This window comes from Mustela erminea, chromosome 3, assembly GCF_009829155.1.
Source record: "Mustela erminea isolate mMusErm1 chromosome 3, mMusErm1.Pri, whole genome shotgun sequence".
Taxonomy (NCBI): domain Eukaryota; kingdom Metazoa; phylum Chordata; class Mammalia; order Carnivora; family Mustelidae; genus Mustela; species Mustela erminea.
Window position 1 is genome coordinate 65,925,349 of NC_045616.1, and position 21,435 is coordinate 65,946,783.

Consider the following 21,435-nt stretch of genomic DNA (forward strand, 5'->3'; position numbering starts at 1 on the left):
ATATGGAAAATGATTATGATTAGAAAGTGAAAAAAGTGATAAAAAGTTGTATGTAGAGAACAACTACAAAGAAGTAAATCGTGTAAGATAAAGACAGTTAAATGAAAGAGACTAGAAAGAAACAATGAAAAGCTAGCAGTGGATTAGTGTTAAGATTATGGGCCTTTTCTCTTTTTCAATACTGTGGTTTTATTACCTTGAAAATGAAAATAAGTAATAAAAATCTCCAAAAGTCTAATTGTTTTAAGTCATATATAGGACAGGGCAAAAACCCTAGAGAATGTTCACAATAATGACAGAATCATCAAAAAGCTTAAATCACACCCTTTCTACTTGTTAAAATGTCAAGATGTGAAATATAATTTAGAAAGATTTATATGAAAATGCTTAAAGGTTATGGCACTTAAAGGGTTAAACTTTGTGGACTTACAGAAAATTGAAATACTTGCAAAACTTTTTCCTCGATTATGCCATTAAAATGAGTAGACACACACTTATAAGATAGTGGAAAAAAAAAATCTTTATAGTAATGGAAAAAAGAATTATACCAAAGAAGCTGTTTTATAATCCCAGAGACCTAGTCTTATAAAAAGAATGGAAGTTTTACTTTTACTTAGATGATGGGAATTACTATAGTTTCTACATTTCTGATTAGTTTTTAGAGTACAGTTTAAATATCTTATATGCACAGAAAAATTTTTAATGTTATAACAAATTAATATTAGGATTTACTTAAATGTTTGAATGAAATACTAAGTAATATATATACAGAAAAGTAAGACTACCACAAAATTTGAAACAAGAATACCAACATTTTGTTTAATATAAAAAAATTTTCAGGGCACCTGGTTGGTTTAGTTGATACAGCATTTGACACCTGATCTCAGGGTCTTGCATTCAAGTCCCAAGTTAGGCCTGGAGACTACTGAAAAATTTCAATCACCTCTCATCAAGTTCCTAATTTTTCAAAAACATTGATACACAATTCTAGAAGTACCACTTAAAAGAATCAATAAATATCTTGATTAAACCCTATGTGGAACGAGAAGAAAAGAAAATCCCACAAAAATATAAAAGCCAAAAGTAAATTAAATTTTAGCTTAGAAAAGAGGGTCGATAATTCTTCTACAATAGTTCTTAAGACCGTTGTGGAAAAAAGTTCTAAAGAGTCTCTCGGTAATCACAAGTATGGAAATTACATGCAAAATTTACTAGTGTATAAGAAAATTTCAACTGCAGAAATAAGTGAGCACAGGGGTGCCTGGGTGGCTCAGTGGGTTAAGCCTCTGTCTTCGGCTCAGGTCATGATCTCAGGGTCCTGGGATCGAGCCCCACATCGGGCTCTCTGCTCAGCAGGGAGCCTGCTTCCCTCTCTCTCTCTATCTCTGCCTGCCTCTCTGCCAACTTGTGATTTCTCTGTCAAATAAATAAAATTAAAAAAAAAAAGAAAAGAAATAAGTGAGCACATACTACAAATAATTTAAATTTATCATGAAGCATATACTAAACTGATAAAGGTTACAGAACTGGTTCTTTTCATTTTACTAGTCAATTATTTGTGTTATGTATCATTTTCCTCCTTAAGAAAATAATTCATAAATAATTTAAAATTAAAACCTTCAGAAAACAGTAAATAAAAACTGTTCAAGATTTTAAAAATTGTTAGAATCACCAACGGATTCTTTATCTACTTTTCTGCCTAAGGAAGTTAATGTAGTAACTAAGAAGGGATGGAAAACAAACACGTTTATAAATCATCTTCACTTGAAACCAATGGTAAAGTTCTGTGTACCTATGTGGTCTATGAGATAGATAGCCATCCATAAGCACACACTTGTAATTGGTAGACAAAGGAGTTTAAAGAAAGCTTCAAAAGCACACATTATTTCCATTACACTAAACTGATTCTTAGGGAAAAAAATAAATTCATTTATTATAAAAAACAGAACAAAACACTTTTCCTACATGATTTTCTTGGAGTACAGCTGGGTGCACAGAAAGCAAATCTTTGCCACATGAAGTATTTCCACTAAAAAAAAAATTTCATACAGCAACTAATCCACATTTACAGTTCATAAAATACATAATCTCCAGTGAACTCTTCATTATGCTTTCTTACAGTAGTATGCATATTCTAGAAGGAAGAACTCCAGAAATTAAATCAACAGGCAAACATTCAGTAAGCACTGATAAATGTGGGATTTTATAGCTGGAAATTACAAGCACAAATTCCTAAGATTTCTTTATGTTAATAAGTTCAACAATTCAAATCATTGTGAGGCATTTGAGGAATCTGATTCAAAACATTTAAGATGTCCAGGAGTTTGTATCTCCAAGATTCAGAAAATGATAATTTTACCTGAAATCACAATTTTGTCCTGATGGCTGAGCAACTGAAACTCTACTAGAATCTCATGGAAGTATGAATGTATCAATTCTGTTTTACAAATAAAAAACTGTCTGCTGTGTACCAGATCAGCAAGCACCAATGCCAAAACAAAAGCCCCTACCCTCTAGGATGTAAGGGGAAAGTAAAGCTGGGATTTTTATTAGAGCCGTTTCCTTTTTATGCTTCAACCTTTTATTTCTCTACCAGCTTTTAAGATTCCCCATCAAATTCCTACATTAAATCTTAAACTACTATATCACACTCATGAATCTGAGCTTATTATTTGCACTAAAACAAGATTCCAGGAAAGCCTCCTACTTTTACAGTTTTTCCAAGTGTTTCATCCTTGACTTATCGAAGGATGAAGTTATGAGGCCAGGAGAAAGATGGGTGACACAGACCCTTGAAATCACAGCTACAGCCTTTCTGGAGCTAACAAACCCATTGTAATTTCATGGAGCTTTAGGACCAACTGCTTCAGACCATGGGTCTTTAAATCTTCTATGCCATGAAGAGCCAAAATAACATCAGGAAAAAAGGCGTGTCAGAGATCTGGGGCACTTATTTCACTTCTTCCCTATAGGGAGAATAGCAGCCTGGCAATCCTACACAAATCACTTAATACTCATTTGGTTCATTTCCCCAGCTATACAGCAACTAAAGACCATGGTCCTCTCAGCTTCTAGAAGTGAAACATTTTGTTGATTATAAACAATCAGTCTGGTCATATTCCACACACAAAAGCAAGATTTTCTTCTTTATACTTGCTACTGAAAGCTCTCCAAGCCTTCAGTGAAACTTGTATTCAACTCAAGTGTTCAAATGTAGTTATGGGACTACAAAGTTACATGTCATTTGATTCTTTCTGCAAATACTTGGGCTCTTGTATCAGGGCACTTCTTACAGAAGTCATATTCAATAGCAAGAACAATCTTTAGTTGAAAATGTCAGAAAATGTTTTATCATAACTTGGGTTTCTACCCAACAGAAGTCTTTACCCATTAACCCTTTAAAACTCTAACAGAGATGATGTAAAGCATTATTCAACTAAAAATCCAATGCCTGGGTGGCTCAGTCCATTGGGCTTTGGACTCTTGGTTTTGGCTCAGGTCATGAATCAGAGTCATGAGATTCAGCCCTGCAAAGGTCTGGGTCTGTACTCAGTGCGGAGTCGGCCTGAGAATCTTTCCCCCTCCTTCTCCCTCTTCCTCTGCTCCTCCCCACTGCTTGTGAATGCTCTCAATCTCTCCCTCTCTCTCAAATAAATAAAATCTTAAAAAAAAATCCAATGGAGCATTCTAATTCCTGTTCTGCAGTACCTGTGGTCAATGAGCCACTGTTTAATGCTCTCTTTCTGAATTAAGTCTCATAATATTTTCTAATAATGGTTAAACAAGTAGCATTTTATGAGCTTAAATAAACTCTTTTTGAAACACATCAGGGCTCTTTAGATCATGCCCATATACTTCCAACTGAACTCTATCACAAAAGAATTAACCAAGTATTTTATTTTGCGTTTCTAAAGAATCAGCACCAATAGCTCTGAAGACATATAGTTTATGCCAAAGGCTGGAAAGTTTTACATACAAAGTTTTTTGTTTTTTTTTTTAAGATTTTATTTATTTGACAGAAAGAGAGAGAGATCACAAGTAGGCAGAGAGGTAGGCAGATAAAGAGGGGGAAGCAGGCTTCCCGCTGAGCAGAGAGTCCGATGCGGGACTCCATCCCAGTACCCTGAGATCATGATCTGAGCCGAAGGCAGAGGCTTAACCCACTGACCCACCCAGGCGCCCCAGGTTTTACATACAAAGTTTAAATATCTTCACTTTTCTTGCTTTTTCTTCAGTCCTAAAGCTCATCAGGGTGACATATTAAACCCTGATCCACCACTACAAAGAGTTATAATGCAGATCTAGAAAGTTAAAATCATCCTTTCGATAGAAGGCTCATTGCCTCTGATCTTTATATTTGACATATTAGTCCACTTCAAATAGGAAATTTCAGATTTTTCCATGCACTGCTTGAGAGGCACTGTAGTACAGAGCTTAAGAGTGCAAACCCGAGGGACACCTGGTTGGCTCAGTTGGTTAAGCATCTGCCTTCAGCTCACCACATAAAGAGATCCTTGCTAAGCAGGGGGCCCTCTGATCATGCAAGCGCTCTCTCTCTCTAGCTCTCGACAAATAAATAAAACCTTAAAAAAAAAAAAAAAAAGGAGTGCAAACCCTGGAATTTCTCTGCCTGACTTTGCGTTTGTTCCTGCCATTTATTGGTCAGAGAAAGAATAATTAACCATGGGGTAGTTATGAGGATAAAATAGCCAAGTTTCAAAAAAAAAAACCCAACAAAAACAAAAAAAACAAATCCCAAACCAAAAAACCTCTATCTAAAAAAAGACAATTAAATGTAATATAAAACCCTGGCTGGATCCTGTACTAGAGGAAAAAACGTTATGAAGAATGTTATTAGGAACAGTTTGCTGACTCAGCTGGTTAAGCACCCAACTCTTGATTTTTGACTAAGGTCATGATCTCTGGGTCGTGAGAATAAGCCTTACACTGGGTTCCACGCTCATGATGCAGGGAGATTGCTGGAGATTCTTTCTCTCTCTCCCTCTGCCCCTCCCCTTGCTTGTGCATGCTCTCTTGCTCTAAAATAGGTAAATAAATAAATAAGTCTTTATTTTTTTAAAAAAAGTTACTGTTACAAGTGACAAAACTATAATACAGAAGGTAAAAAACTTAAATTTCCTCAATTTGATAACTATATGTGGTTTCAGAAGAGAATATCCTGGCTTTTAAGATATACACGTTAAAGTATTGAAGGGATAGAGGCAAGATGTATGAAACCTACTCTCAAATGATCAAAGGAAAATTGTGTTGGGGGGGTAGTGGGAAAAAAGAATGTGGCAAAATGTAAACAACTGGTGAATCCAGGTAAGGTGTATTTGGGAACTGTATGAATTACTGCCACAATTTTCCTCTATGTTTAGAATTATTTTAAAATAGTATCTTTAAAAAAACAGCTTTGACTCCAATCCTCTCCACTATCACTCAATTTCTCCACTTCCTTTCATTCACACAACCATTTTTTTTTAATTTAAAGATTTTTAAAAATTTATTTATTTGACAGACAAAGATCACAAGTAGGCAGAGAGGCAGGCAGAGAGAGAGGAGGAAGCAGACTCCATGCTGACCAGAGAACCCGATGCGATGTGGGGCTCGATCCCAGGACCCTGAGATCATGAACTGAGCCGAAGGCAGAGGCTTTAACCCACTGAGCCACCCACGCGCCCTTCACAGAAACATCTTGAAAGGTCTCTACAGTCACCATGTCCCCATCTTTACTCCACTCCAGTGAGAACGAGATTTCCTTGTTGCCAAGCCCAGTGATTTCTTCCTGGCCTTAACACCATTCTTCCACAGTGTTGACACAAGCAACCGTTCTTTTCCTTCCTAGTCTCACATCTCACTGGTTTTCTTTTTACTTCATTGGCTGCTCTTTCGTCAGTCTCCTTTGCTGGCCCCTATCTCTAAATACCCAAGGTCCCTTTCTTTTCTCTGTCTATATAATCTTCATTTAGTCTGTGTCACTGAATAGCACTCTGAACTCCACACTTAAGCATCAATATTTTATAATTGTTTGTGAAATGGGCATCTTAAACTTTGTTGGCTGAATCACAACTCTTGATACTTCTCCTCATCCCATTCATATCTGTTTCTCCTCCACTTGCCTACGTCACTGTGTTCACCCAGTTGTTCAGGCCTTTCCTTTATGTTCCACATTCAAATCAAAAGTCGGTGCTATCAAGTTTTACCCTAAAATATACTCTGAATCTGACCAATTCTCACCTCCTCCAGGCTACCCTAAGTCCAGGTATGTAGGATATACTAGCATGTTCTACAAGAGAATGTTCTACTAAAATGGGTTTTACTTGCCTTTCTGTTTTGTCCCATCACAGCCCATTCTCTGAGATGAAGCAGCAAAAATGATGTCAAAGCTGCAATTAAATCAAGTCTTCCAACCATCAAAACCTTCCAACAGTTTCTCATCACACTTAAAATAAAACCTCACGTTCTTAGCACAGCCTATAAATACCTACAGAGACTAATTAAATAAATAAATAATTACAAAACCCCTTTCAAAATATGCCTTCGCTTTCCTATTCATTATATATAGCTCTACTTTATTACTAATTGCAATATGAGTTACTGAATACTTAACCTATTTATAATTTTGTACTATTATAAGCATTTCATTCATTTAACAAATATTTACTGAATGCCTACTATATTCTAGGCACTGTTTTAGCTGCTGCAGATAGAGCAATAAATAAAACAAAAGATCTCTGCCCTCTTGGAGGTTACATTTGTGTGGGAGGAAAAAGACAATAAACAGAATATACAATGCAAACTGTGTCTGCAAAGGGCCAGATAAGTAAATGTTCCAGGTTTTGCAAGTCACATGTTGTATATTATCGATTTTTGTTTTACAACCCTTTAAAATGTAAAAACTGTTCTTAGCTCACAGGCTGTACAAAAACAGGCCAGAGGGCAGTGGGGCTCTAGCTTGCTGACCCCTGATAATAGCATTATAGAAGGGTATATATTATGCAAAAAATAAAAAGAGAATCCAGGATAAGGGGGATGAGAGAGGGTAGGATGCAGTATTAAAACGGGTGTTTAGAGAAGGTAAGACCTGACCAAAGAATAGAAGGTAAGGCCAGTGAGCCAAGTAGATGTTTGGGGAAAGGAGATTTCAGACAACTGAATCAGCTAAAGCAAAGGTCCTAAGTAGGAGCATGACTGATATGTTTTTGATATAGCAAGGTGGCCAGTGAGCAAGGAGGGAACTGGTAACAGGAAATAAGGTCAAGGAGGTAAGGAGAAAGCGGAGTGGGTTGGGCAGATTACAGAGAGCCGTTGTGGGCCACTGTAAGCACTAGATTTTCTAATCAAAAGAAGAGTCAATGCAGTGCTCTAAATGAAGAAGCAATAGGGTCTGTCTTAATTTGAAAAAGGCTAGTTCTTACCACTATATTGAGAAAAGGCTATTGGAACAGACTATGGTAGAATGGGGAGACCAGATAGTAACCTATTTAAACAGTATTTATGACAGCAGTAGCTTGGATCAAGTTGGTAGTACTGGAGAAGGCAAGGCACAGTAAAATTCTGGATGTATTTTGATGCATAGAAAAAAACAGTCTGTCCTGAAAGAATGGATATGAAGAGTCAAAGAAAAAGCAAAGTCAAGGATAATGCTAAGATTTTAGCCTGAGCCATGGGAGGGATGGAGCTACCACTGACAGAAATGGGGAAAATCTGTATATAAAGTAGGCACTGGGGAGGAAGTTTAGGTTAGTTTTGGACATGCTGAGTTTGTTGTACATTATTAGACATTTAGGTAGAGAGGATGAATACTGAGTTGAACATGTGAGACCGTAATTAGAGAGAAGAGCTGAAGATTTGATTTTGCCTGTTGCCTGTATTTAAATGGCATAAAAGCCAAGAGACTAAATTAAATAACCAATGAAGTGAATACTGATAGGAAAAACAAAGAATAGAAAACAAAAAGCAAGGTCTGAGCCCTGGGGTTCTCCAACATAAGTCTGTGAGAAAAGGAAAGGAGAATTATAAGAGGCCAGGACAGAGGTAGAAGATAAGCAGGGGTGTGTAGTATACTGAAAAGTAAAGAAGAAAGCGTTGCCAGGATAAGGGAACAAACAGCTCTGTCAAATGTTGCTGATAGGCCACGTAAGATGAACAGAATAAATGGCACATGGCATTTGATAACATGGAAGTTATTGGAGAACACGAGCTGCACCAGCAGGAATGCTACAGACAAAAGCCTGACTGCAATGGGTTTAGGAGAGTACATGGGAGGGAAAAATTTGGCATACCAAGTGTAGAAAAGTCTTCTGAGGAATAATGCTGCAAAAAGAAATCTGAAAAATGAGGAAATGGGGTGAAAAGTGAATCAAGGTATTTTTTTGTTGTTGTTTTGTTTTTTGCTTTTTTTAAAATTTATTTTTTATTTATTTTCAGCGTAACAGTATTCATTATTTTTGCACCACACCCAGTGCCCCACGCAATCCGTGCCCTCTATAATACCCACCACCTGGTACCCCAACCTCCCACCCACCCCTTCAAAACCCTCAGATTGTTTTTCAGAGTCCATAGTCTCTCATGGCTCACCTCCCCTTCCAATTTCCCCCAACTCCCTTCTCCTCTCTAACTCGCCTTGTCCTCCATGTTATTTGTTATGCTCCACAAATAAGTGAAACCATATGATAATTGACTCTCTCTGCTTGACTTATTTCACTCAGCATAATCTCTTCCAGTCCCGTCCATGTTGCTACAAAAGGGGTATTCGTCCTTTCTGATGGAGGCATAATACTCCATAGTGTATATGGACCACATCTTCCTTATCCATTCGCTTTTTAAATAATAGGAGAAATAACAGCATGCCTGTCTGCTGATAGAATTCAATAAAGATGACATGGCAGAAGAGAAGCTGAATCAGTGTCCTTGAGCACATGAGAGAGGATGGGATCTAGTACAAAAGCCTTTGTGGGACACTTTCTTTGAAAAGTCAGAGAAAAACCACAGTCAAGGATAACTAAGACACAAGAAGGATGGAGTTGCCACTGACAGAAATGGGGGATTTGGGGTCATAGTAGAACACACAAAATTGTAACTACAGAAGGACTGCAGTTACTAACAAGGCAAGGGGGTATCACGATGGGAGTAACTGAGACAGGGTAGACAAGCCCGGGAGGAAAGGTCTAGGAATGAGAGGACAGGATACTGGAAAGATTAGTTATGTATATTCTTTGCAATTTCATTATAAAGACAGGCAGTCTGAAGAAAGGGTAATGAGGCTGGAGCTAAAATAACTAAAGAACGAAGAGGAATGACCTGGAAGTCACCGATATCAATTATGCTATCAATAGTTGGTAACAATCATAAGGGGTAATAGATTACATAATCTGAGGATTTTGAGAGAGAAGGGAGGAAGAATAGTCCAAAAGCAGCCAAGAGATGCATAGCAGACACCCTTCTCACCTCCAGGAATAGTGATAGGGAGAGTTACAGGAAAGGAAAAAATAAAACAAAACAAAATGAAAAAACAGCCACAACCACACAGTACAAAAGTCAGGTTTCCATACGAGCATGAAAGTGAAGGGAATTTTTAAGAATAGATTGAGGTTGGACTTTGCAGATGTTGGACTGTACCAGTGGGAACAGTAGAAGGGTATACAGAGTTAGAAGAGTTTGGGTTGTTCGTTTGTTTTAAGATTTATTTATTTGAGAAAGAGAAAGAGGTGGGTGGAGAAGATTGCTCAAGCAAGCAGACTCACTGCTGAGAGCAGAGCCCAACATGGGGCTGGATCCCAGGATCCTGAGATCATGACCTGAGTCAAAAGCAAGAGTCGGATACTTAACGGAATGAGCCACCTGGGTGCCCCTGCTTTTTGTTTGCTTTTAAAAGGTAAATACAGAGGGGCGCCTTGGTGGCTCAGAGGGTTAAGCCTCTGCTTTCAGCTCAGGTCATGATGCCAGGGTCCTGGGATCAAGCCCCACATCAGGCTCTCTGCTCAGCAGGGAGCCTGCTTCTCCCTTTCTCTGCCTGCTTCACTGCTTACTTGTGATCTCTGTCAAGCAAATGAATGAAATCTTTAAAAAAAAAAAAAAAAAAAAGACAAATACAGACCATTTCATGAACTGGAGTGTGGATGATGAAACGTGACCTGGAAGTCTGGAGGTTCTGTGGCTACTGAGAGATCCTTGAACACAAATGTCTCCTGATACACCCACATGCTTCTCTGAGAAATGGAAATTGCTGGGTCAAAGTGTTTTTGCTTGAAAATTAACATGGCTTTACTGATTTATTTAATGTACGAGTTTCAGTACAACCCTGCCAATACATACTAGCAAAATTTTCTCACTTTTGCAAGTATAATGGGAAACAAAATCTTCACCATTTTACTTTGCACTTCCCTCCTGGTGGGGGAGAGCATCATTTCATGTTAGCTCTCTGTATTTCCTCCTCTGTGATTCTGGCCATTTAAGAAATTGAGTTGTCTTTTCCTAATGGTTTATAGTGCTTCGAAAGAAACTGGTTTTGGGTTTTTTTTTTAAGGTTCTATTTATTTACTTGAGAGAGAGAGTGCGCGCACATGAGAAGGGAGAGGGTCAGAGGGAGAAGCGGACTCCCTTGTTGAGCAGGGAGCCCAATTCAGGACTCGACCTTAGGACTCCAGGATCATGGCCTGAGTTGAAGGCAGTCGCTTAACCAACTCAGCCACCCAGGCACCCTGTTTTTCTATTTTATTCCATTCCTAAATGTTCACACAAATCAGTGTTGTGAATTTCTTGTTTCAAATATTCCAATGGCTCATGCTAGGCCCAGTAGGTTATTTCCTCCTCAAATCCCTCTACTATTTATTAGAGTTAATTAAGACCCACGAGTCAAATTGGTCAAACCCTTTAGTTTCTGTACTGTCCCTGTTTTTGTACTACATTTGAGATGGTATGGCTCACAAAGCAGAAAATATTTACTATTTAGTTCTCTACAGAAAAGTTTGTGGATTCCTGCTCTGTACCTTTTAGGGCCCCTGAACTACTGGGAGATTTGGGAACACAGTAGGTCCTTATCTTAGCTGACATAGTCTCTGAAATGCTGCTCCTATTCCCCTGAAATGCCTAAGTCACTTCTCCCACTCTCCACTTGGAACCTATTACTAGTCCTGCTGGATGCCTCCAGATTTATACCATAAAAGCTGTAACTATACTTTGTTGTACTCTTTCATTTACTTCTCTCTCTCCAGTAGTATATAAATCTCTTAATGAAAAGGGACAACCTCAGCACTAATAAATGTTAAGGAACTGAATAAATGGCCACATTTAAAAACCATCATAATTTGCCTTCTTTCTCATAATTTTCTTATTTTCTTATGCTCCAGCCAAAACTATTATTTTTACTTAAGTATTTTTCAAAAACATTATTTTTAATGGCAGCATATTAATTTTATGACTATTTCTTTACAATTTTGGTGAATACCACCTATTTCTAATCTTTCATGTGTATCTATTTAGAATGTTCAGAATTTTGTGAAGTATTTCTCTGATTTAATTCCCTCCTTAGTAAAGACAAGAGCAATGAAATCTTTGTTTTTCTGAGATGACCCTTTTTATCTATGGCAGCCACTTCTGCACCTGAGGATTAAGGGGATTTGCCAAATATTATTTTACTAATGGCTTCAGAGTGCTTCAAAGTCAACTATAAAATCCAGTTAAATTTTTTTCCCTTTAGTTTTCAGTATGTAATTAATTTCCAACAGCTTGTGGGTAGTCTTATTCTCCTTAACTGAAATATCTCTATGATTTTTTTGTTGTTGTTGTTATTTCTCTATTAAGACCTTAGCTAAGTTTGGCAGGGGTTTTACTAAACTGTTTTTCAATTTGGTCACTTAACAGGCCATTGTCACTTCTTATATAGACACCCCAAACCTGATGGGATTTTTTTCTACCCTATTTGTGTTGAGGTCATTACTAAGAGTGTTTCACCACAAATCATTTGAGAAATCAGCTTTAAATACTCATTACCAATTACATCTCATTCAGGTAAGGATATTTTTTCCCTTTGTAAAATATATGCAGATATTTAAGCCATGTCTGGTTTATGTCATTTACCCATTCATTACTTCCAGGTCAAATTTTACTATCTTTGTAATATGGTCTATGATCTATAATTAGTAGCTCCACTAAATTATAGTAAATTATAAAATTCATTATAAGGTTCTGTATTCATTTGATATATGTATTCATTATGAGATTCCTAATATGTATATTATCTAAAATTTTACAAATAAAGGACATAAGCTTTGCAATCAGGCAGATCTATATTCAGATTTGCAATTAGGCAGATCTATATTCAGATTCACCTTGAAAACTCTGGAAGAACTCACCTATCCATAGGTAACTGCTATACATAATACAAGGCTATGATAAGGAGCAGAATGTATGTAAAAGTAACAAATGAGTGATAAATGCCTACAAATAATGCCTTGCATACTACAGGGAAAAAATGTTAATTTACTCCCTCTTCTTTCCCATCTCAAGCAATAATAAGATCAATAAATGCTGTGCTCCTCAATTTAGCTTAAGCCCATTATTAAATTCCCTTAATTAAAAGCAAAATGGGAATATGGACCATGAGCTTTGGATGTTCATATACTCCAACCCAATATTTTCACTTTGGAGGATCTATCTTAATGAAATAATCTAAAACCCAGAAATTTTTTCATGTACAAGGATGTTCAGTGTAGTGTTTCTTAGAACTGCAAAAAAAAAAAAAAAAAAAAATCAGAAACTTGCCGATTGTCCAATAGGAAAATGTTTAATCATGAGAAAGTCACATTATGTGGTCATTTTAAAAGATGCTGACAAAATAATTAATAGCATGAGAAAATGCTTATGATGCTACGTGAAAAAAGCAGAATGCAAAGTTATTCATATAGTAAAGTCTCAACTATGTAAAAATCAAAATAAACAGAAAAAATACTGGAAAAAAATGTACCAGAGGGTTTACAGTAGTTATCTCATAATCTAGATACTAGTGATTATAATTTTATGAGTTGTTTTCTAACATATTAATGATCGTTATGATGATAACAGCAGTTATTATTTATGGAGTGTCTACTACATCAGTCCCAGTCCTAAGAGCATTCTCATTTAATCCTCACAGAACTGTGAGATGAGAAAATCTGAGGCACAGTGAGATTAAATAATTTGCTCAAATTCACACCTAATTTCAGAAGGTACCACGATCTGAATCCAAAAAGTCTGGCTCTAGAGCTCCTATTCCTAACTGTAACATTCAAAGATTTGCTTTGCTTTTGAATTTTAACCATTAAAAAGGCATATGTCAACTCAAATCCTGCAGTCTTTCAGTTACCAGCTTTCTTTTAGCTTTAGGCATTCCTTCAGTTCTGAAATCAAATAACTGCTCTGCATCAGGTGTCATTTTGGAGGTAAGAGATAGCCACCATTCCTCTATAGGTTCTACGTACTCCAGAAACTTCTAAGACAAATCTGCATCCCTATTTCCTATTCCATTATCTCATTTACCCACTAAGACTCATTTAACCATTCTTAGTTATTACACCTACTTTCAGTACTTCCAAAGAATTCTAGTAAGGAGGTCCAGAGTTAACCAAACAAAGTTTCTAGGAACTCTCTCCTACACCCATCCATATAACTATAAATCTAGTTACCAGCCTTACAGACATCCATCTTCCATCATAAAGTTCACTCACCCTATGACCCAGGAGACATCTCTCACCTGCTCTCACTGGATATCTACCATAGGACTGGATGAATGGGAGCAACTGAGAAAGATTTGTGGAATTTTTTTGTCTCTGATCCCTTTTAAAGATGGCATTATTCTCTACTGTTTTATCAGTTAATCAATCACTTTGATTCTTTCAGCTTTCTCACCCTTTTGCTGGTAAACCCAATTGATTTTCTGGAACAAGAACTTTTGGGCACCAATATATGTATTCAATTATCAATCCCAAGAATATTCACAACTTATACCCTCGGCAATAAAAACAACTCCCACTTAATTGCTGTGCTCCTCTCTGCATTTTACACTTGATAAATCTATATCATGACCTATGTCACATGTTTTGCCTTCCTTTATTAACCAAATTTCTTTTCTTAAAAACAGTATTTGCAGAATCCAACATGGATAAAAGTCAGCAATTCTTCTAAAGATAGTACATTTACATTTCAATGCAGTTCATTTACAGTATTTAGAAAAACTGAGTTCATGTGAAGGCTTTAACATTATACAAAAAAGAAAAACTGGTCATAAAAACAATGAATACAGTATCAAATGTTGATAATGGAAATATTTACAACCAGGATCATATATATTTTTGCTAAAATCTTATCCTGCTCAAAATATATAATGGTAATAAGCTTGATTACTTTGAAAGATTTTTATAGACATTTCAGCAGAAGGAATTTAATAATTCCCTGAATACCTAGAGCAAAAATGTAACTGATCAAGGCTGATGGAGGTGGGGGCCCCTTATAGGAAAAAGAAAATGAAACTCTAATAGTTCATCAGGCTAACATTAAATTAGGTGAAGTAAAAACCGGACTGCTAAACTGTTATGCATTTATGACTACAGGAGGAGTAAAAAAGAAATCTGCACCTTTGAACCACAATCTCCTTTTTGCGGCTACAAGTTTTCAACTCGGTGGAGACATTCTCTAAGAATGGTGTGCAGAGTAGGATAAAAGGAGAAAACACAACTTTTTCCCACAAAAAGGAATGCGTCCCCTTTTCACTAAGTATAACTTATTTGCCATTCAAATCGGAAAGCTCTGATGTAACAGGGAAACTTAAAACCCGAAAGGTACTTTTGTTATCCTAAAAATGAGTAGATCAGAATAGCCATTTTATAATCTCACATTTCCAAATAGCTATTAGGCCATATAACTTAAAAAAAAATCTTTATTCTGAAAAATAAAGTACTATTTATAATCTCATCACTGAAGTCATCACTGTTTCAAGGCAGGATTGTTATTAAGCTTCTTAATACAACTGTCAAAATCAATTTGTGGACAGCCGCCAAGTTCAAATTTCTACATCTGTTGATGGACCAAAGTAATTAGTGATCGTTAAGATAACGGACTTAAAGGCTAAGCAATCTCTGCAACATCCAGTTGGTTTTTACAGCCGGTAGACAAACAATCGATCCTTTTTAAAGGAAGGAAGCCGTTTCTTTTTAATCGTGGTAGCCGGTCTGCTCCTCAGCAGCTGTTCCCTTTTCCGTGTTCGCGTGGGAGAAGTACAAAACGGTGGAAGTGCAAAAAACAAACCCACGCGAAGCCCGTACAAACCTTAAAATTATGTAAACACGTCGTGAGGCCAAGAGGCCCCAGGGGGCAAAAACAGCCCAGAGAAAGCGATCAGCCAGCTGAGTGTGGAGGCGAAAATGTGTGCGGGCCCCGGACGCCAGGGCAGAGAGGGCCGGGCAGGGACAAAGACGGGCCATCCGGGGCAGCGCCCGGCAGTGCCTCAAAGCGCCCAGAACCGGCAGGAAGCAGCCGTCCTGGGGCAGCGACTGCGACAGCAGGGCCCTCAAACGCCGCGTCTAACAAAAAGCGCCCCAGCGAGAAGGCTCTCCCCTTCGCACCGCCCCCACAGGGCCCAGGCCCTGACCTCGGACACCTGAGGAGCGCTGCCCGACCCCTGCCAGTGTCCCGCAGGACGCCCCGGCCGGCAGCTGTTGGGCTTAGAACCGCGCCGCCGCCGCCGCCGGGCTCCAAACGGCCGGGAGGGCGGCGGGTCGGGCGCCTCTCCCCGCAGCCCGTCAGGCAGCTTCGGAACAGCTGCCCTCCGCTCCCGCCCTCCAGTCTGGGGCCGCGCACCCTCAACGCCACCTACCCGGTCCCACACCATCCCAGAGGCCTCCGGCGCTCGGGCCCTCTGCCGTAGCGGCGCTGCCTCCCGTCCCGGGCCTGAAATGGCTGCGGAACAAAGAGAATCTGGGCTCCGGCGAGCGCGGGTCCGATTGGCCGGGGGGCGGGGCCCGCCTCGGGAACGTTCGGCGGCGGTCGCCTAGGCAACGGCGGCGCGGCTGGGAAAAGCGGGGCCTGGGCCTGCGAGGCCTGCGGACCTGAGCCTAGCGGCGAGCGGCGGTGGTTGCTCAAGCCGAGCTGTCGCCCGCTCTTCAGCGCGGTGAAGCCTCGACCAAAATGGCCCTGGAAGTGTGGATGCTTGGGGGCTGTCCAGGGCCTCCTAGCATGACGACCCCACGCCAGCGAACTTCCGTACCCCAGGAGACTCGCCCAAGTGACAGCCCTACCCCGGGAGCCTACTTAACACGGAGCATGCCACCAGTCCCCAATAATACAGTTCCAAAGTCGCTGGTAAACTAACTAACTAAATAAATAAATAGGCGACTTCAGTAGATGGAGATGGGCAGAAGGCTGCTTGCTAATGTTGCGTGATTGACTTTTGAGGTCTACTGCACCTAGCATGTCAATTGCTGTGTACGTTAAAATTAATGCGTTTATAGAATTTTTACATGTCCTAGTGTGTATTCAAATAAAGCTAGTTTCTTGCTCTTAGAAATAACAAGCCCTTCTCTCCGTAAGCAGCCATCACGATAAATTAAAATGTCTTCGGTTTTCAGAACAGAACATAATTCAAAATGGGAGAGATGGCTATTTTTATACTCAATTATGATAATGGTAATGATTGATAAATAACAGTTCCCTTACCCACATTATTCTTATATATAAATGGGCTATATGTGAATATTTTTAATTTGCATAGCTGGATAATCATTATATCCTACGGTGATGATGCCGCTGATAATATTCTTCCTCATAAGATCAACTTGTGTAAAATGCCGGCAGTTTCGACTATCCTATTTGCAAGCGCTGTGTATATCACGTTTTGAAAATGTGTAGCAGTTGTTGTCTTCCAGGCATAGTCTAGATAAAAGTACAGTACTAGTACTAGAAAGTTTCTTAAATTTATATTGGTATAGGTTATTTGTTAACAAACTTGCTAATAATTTTCATTTGCAACAAGTCATTTTACAAAACAATTTATTTCCCTTAAATTTTGAGTATAGGACTATTTTTATGATTAGGAAATGGAACATAGTAAGAAAAATATTTTAAATAACTAAAATGCTCATAATTATGAACCCACCATTCCTAATGTTAATTTCATAGCACTTGGATACAGGAGCATGCAGCAAAAAGAGATCTCTAAATGGGAACAGATTGCAAGAAAAAAATACTTAATGCAAACCTTCCAAAATGGTTGGTTAGTGTATCTGCAGGAACATTTATCCAGAATATCCAAATAACAAAAGGGGCTTATTTCTGCATTTGAAAAGTCCCACTGTGGGACTTCTTTGGGACATCAAGGGAGCCCTGATCTGTACAAATCAGTTGCGTGGTATCTGCATTCTACTTTGCTAAAGAAATGTAATAGAAATTCTTTCTAAATGTAAAGGTTAAGCAAATAATGATGGATGTAAAGAACTACTGGCAAAGCAATTACTCAGGAGTTCACCTGAATAATACTTTGGATTATTATATATAATAATTGAAATTAACTTAAGAAAATGAAGTATTGTTTGGTGTATGTAAAAGGATTTATTGACCAAAATCTTTTGAAAGAAAAAATATTGATTATCAGATGTTGTGAAATTGAGACTGAGTAAATTACTGTACATACTTCTATGAAATTTAAATGAAAGCGAATTAAAAATTTAGTATGAAATAGTTCTGCATTGAATGAAGAGATGATTCTATATAAAGCATTTTTGTCTCTACCTTCTAGGTTAAATTAAAAATAGATGTTTTAAACAGTAGATCTTCTTACCATTAACAAGGGTTTATTAACATGGCTTATTTTATTTTTTCTGTTATTTGTTTACCCTTTGCATACTTTGCTCATGAAATAGCAGCTATTCAGTAATATTTTCTCTTTATGCCCAAATACAAAGCAGCAGAACTCCTGTAGTAAAACTTTGTCAGTATTTTTTAATGACATATACTTAAGTTAAAAGAGGTAAATAACTTAAATTTTTAACCCCCAAATCTATTACACATATCCTATATTTAAAATTTCTGCATTAATTCTTTCCTTAGGTAAAAAAAAAAAAAAAATGGACAAAGATAAAAATAAACAATGGTAGAAATTACAAAATAGCATTAAGGGAGAAACATACCTATAAACTTTCCCCTTTGAAGAAAAAGATGCTTACTCTGTCAATGCAGCATTGTCAAAACAAGCATGAAGCTGGGAGGCAGAGGGCCTGTATGCAGATGCTAGCTTTAACACTTATGAATGCTTCCCATTCAGTCTTTTGAGCTTCACCTGTCTTAAGTGGGATTAAATAAGATAAAGTATATTAAGAGCTCATTAGCAGAGTGCCTGGCAGATAGTTAGAGGACAATGAAAGATAGTATTACTAGGTATTAATATATATAAAAGAACAGGTGTTTGAGAAGGAGGAGTGGTGATTGAAAAAAATTATAGGTTTGGAAATCTAGAAATAGTTAAGTATCTTTAATAGGAAATTGTTCGTGAATATATAGATACACAGTAAAAGAAGTGAAATAATCTTTTAGATACCGCCAATCTTTTAAAATAGAATACTTCTGGAAATATTCCCACCATATACTTTGGGAAAGATGTGGGAATTCTCATTATAATCTTTAATACTAGACAGTTTCAGGAATCACCTTCCATTGCAGTATCTTCAGATTGGCATTAAGGAAAAAAAATTTTTTTAAAGTAATTATTTAGAAGAATTTAATTCAAATTTTGAAAGAGAACAGTTATTTACATATTCAGAAATGTGTAAATAATCTAGAGGCATTTTTCATTTAAAGCAAACCCACTATACTGTTTGAATGTACAAAAAAGATAAATTAGAGAGTTATTATTATCTGGGAAAGGATTAACTTCAAAGTTCCCTCAACTATTAATGTCTCTCAGTGATTAAAATATGAGTCTATTTATAAAAAGGTCTACTTAGACTTCTACTTCTGGGAAGATGAAGTAGACCTACTTTTCCCTATTCCTCCTAGTAAGTACAATTATGTGCCCCTAAACATTACATATAAAACAAACATATGAAGACTCTGAAAGATGGAGAGAAGACAGACCAGCAAGGACCTCAAGACCCAAGCAACAACATAAGGAGTAGTTCCCTGGGTTTTTTGGCGTGTGTTTGGTGTTTTTTTTTTTTTTTTTTTTGCCTCCTCTATCCCAGACTTAAAATTGAAGGAGTTGGCAACCTGAAAATTCCAGTGGTTCAGACAAAGAAATCCCCAACAAAATAATGCTCACTTTAGCTGAAGAACGAGAAAAGAGGCAGTACAAAAGATTAAAAAACAAACAAAAAAATGAACAAACAAAAACCATTTAGACAATAACCAATAAAACTAAAGAAAAGCAAACTACAGGAAAAAATCATGACCACTCCTCCTCATCTCCAACACAAGTCAGCAAAGGTGTAGTGGAAAGCGGGGACTTCCTCATTCACCAGACTGTAAAAATGTGCCTCAACCCCATCTCCCGTCCTATGGTGTCAAAGAAGTTAGGTAGACAGCCAGGACTTTCTTCCCACTGGCCAGTAATGAGAGAGAGAGAGAGACAGACAGACTTGGGTGTCTATGGAGGCCAAGTGAGGAACTTAGACTACTCTCCAACCTGGCAGTAAGAATGTGGTGCCTGTTCCCCACCCCCACTTCCTCTAACGGTGCTTTGTCAGAAAAAGCCAGCTGAAATAGAATATTTAAATAAAATCCAAAGTCTTAGAACATGATACCTCAAATGTTTAGGTTTCAATTGAAAACTGCTCATCTTAACAAGAACCAGAAATATCTCAAACCGTGCAAGAACAAAGCCAACAAACAAACAAAAAAACAACTAATAGATGACAAATCCAAGGCAAGTGATGTTAGAATTATCTGACAAAGATTTTAAAGCAGAACTGAAACACTTCAGTAAGCAACTACAAAAACACTTGGAACAAATGGAAAAAATAGAAGATGTAAAGAATGGCTGAATAAAATTTTAGACCTAAAACATACAATAGCCATAATCAAAAACAAAGTGGATGGGTTCAACAACACAGTGGAGGAGACAGAGGAAAGAATCACTGAAAATGCAGCTAGAACCATAGAAATTACTTAATTTAACAATGGAGAGAAAATAAATTGAAAAAAAAAAAAAAAGAATAGAGTCTCATGGAATTAACAACAGGTCTAACACTCATATCCTCAGAGTCCTGGAAGAAGAAAAGAAAGAGGGTGACACTAAAAATAATAGCTGAAAACTTAAGAAATTTGACAAAAGACATAAACCTACAGACTTAAGAAGCTGAACAGAGTTGCAACAAAGGTGTTAAAACAATAAAATGGGGAAAGACTGTTTTTAGCAAACAGTCCTGAGACAACTGAGTATCTACATGCAAAAGGATAAAGCTGGATCTCTACCTCATGTAATAGTACAAAAATTAACTCAAAATGTAAGAGCTAAGTATAATAGCTAAAACCAAATGAAAGAGCTAAAACTATAAAATTCTTAGAAGAAAGCATGAAAGTAAATATTTATGATCTTCAGTTAGGAAAACTGAAGACTTGTTAGATACAATACCAAAAGCACAGGCAACAAAAGAAAAAACTAGATAAATTGGACTTCATCAAAATTTAAAGTTTGTGTTACAAAGGATACCATTAAGAAAGGAAGTAAAAAGATTACCCATGGAATTTTTTAAAATTGCAAATAATCTATCAGATAAGAGACTTGTGTCTGGAACAAAGAATTCTTAAATCTCAATAATAAAAAAGATGAATAACCAAATTAAAAAATGGGCAAAGAATCTATATATCTCCAAAGAACCTATACAAGTGGCTGGTAAGTATAGGAAAAGATGCTCAACATTATTAGCTTTTAGGGAAATGCAAATTAAAATAATGAGATACCCCTTCATACCCAGCTCTAATAAGAAGGACAGTTAATACCAAATATTGGCAAAAATGTAGAGAAATTGGAACTCTCATACATTGCTTGTAGGGATATAAATGCTACAGCTGTTTTGGAAAACAGTTTGGCATTTCTTCAAACAATTAAACATAGATTTACCATATCATCCAGCAATTCCATTCCTCATGGAAATGAAAACATATGTCTATACAAAACTTGTGCACAAATATTCACCATAGCATTATTTATAGGAGCCATAAAAGTGGAAAATGATGGACTCAAATGTCCATCAGCCGATGAATGGATAAATATATTATATCCATATATGGAATATTAATTAGTACTAAAAAGGAATAAAGTACTAATACATGCTACCCTGACAACATGCCTAGTGAAAGCATTCACTTACAAAAGACCATATATCTCTCTCTATATATCTATAATAGGCAAATCTACAGAAACAGAAAGTAGATTCATTTTCAAGGATTTGAAGAGAGAAAATAGAG

The 21,435-nt window shown here is 37.3% G+C and overlaps 1 protein-coding gene across 1 annotated transcript in view; it reads right to left on the reverse strand.

The window, feature by feature from the left end:
- The window catches only part of TNPO1 (transportin 1), a 93,617-nt gene extending 77,645 nt beyond the window's left edge, over window positions 1–15,972 (reverse strand). Inside the window, exon 1 of the mRNA XM_032336001.1 lies at window positions 15,854–15,972. Within this exon, the coding sequence (XP_032191892.1) occupies window positions 15,854–15,868 (15 nt within the window). The 5' untranslated portion in view covers window positions 15,869–15,972. The remainder of the gene's footprint in view (window positions 1–15,853) is intronic.
- Between the last annotated feature and the right edge of the window lie 5,463 nt (window positions 15,973–21,435).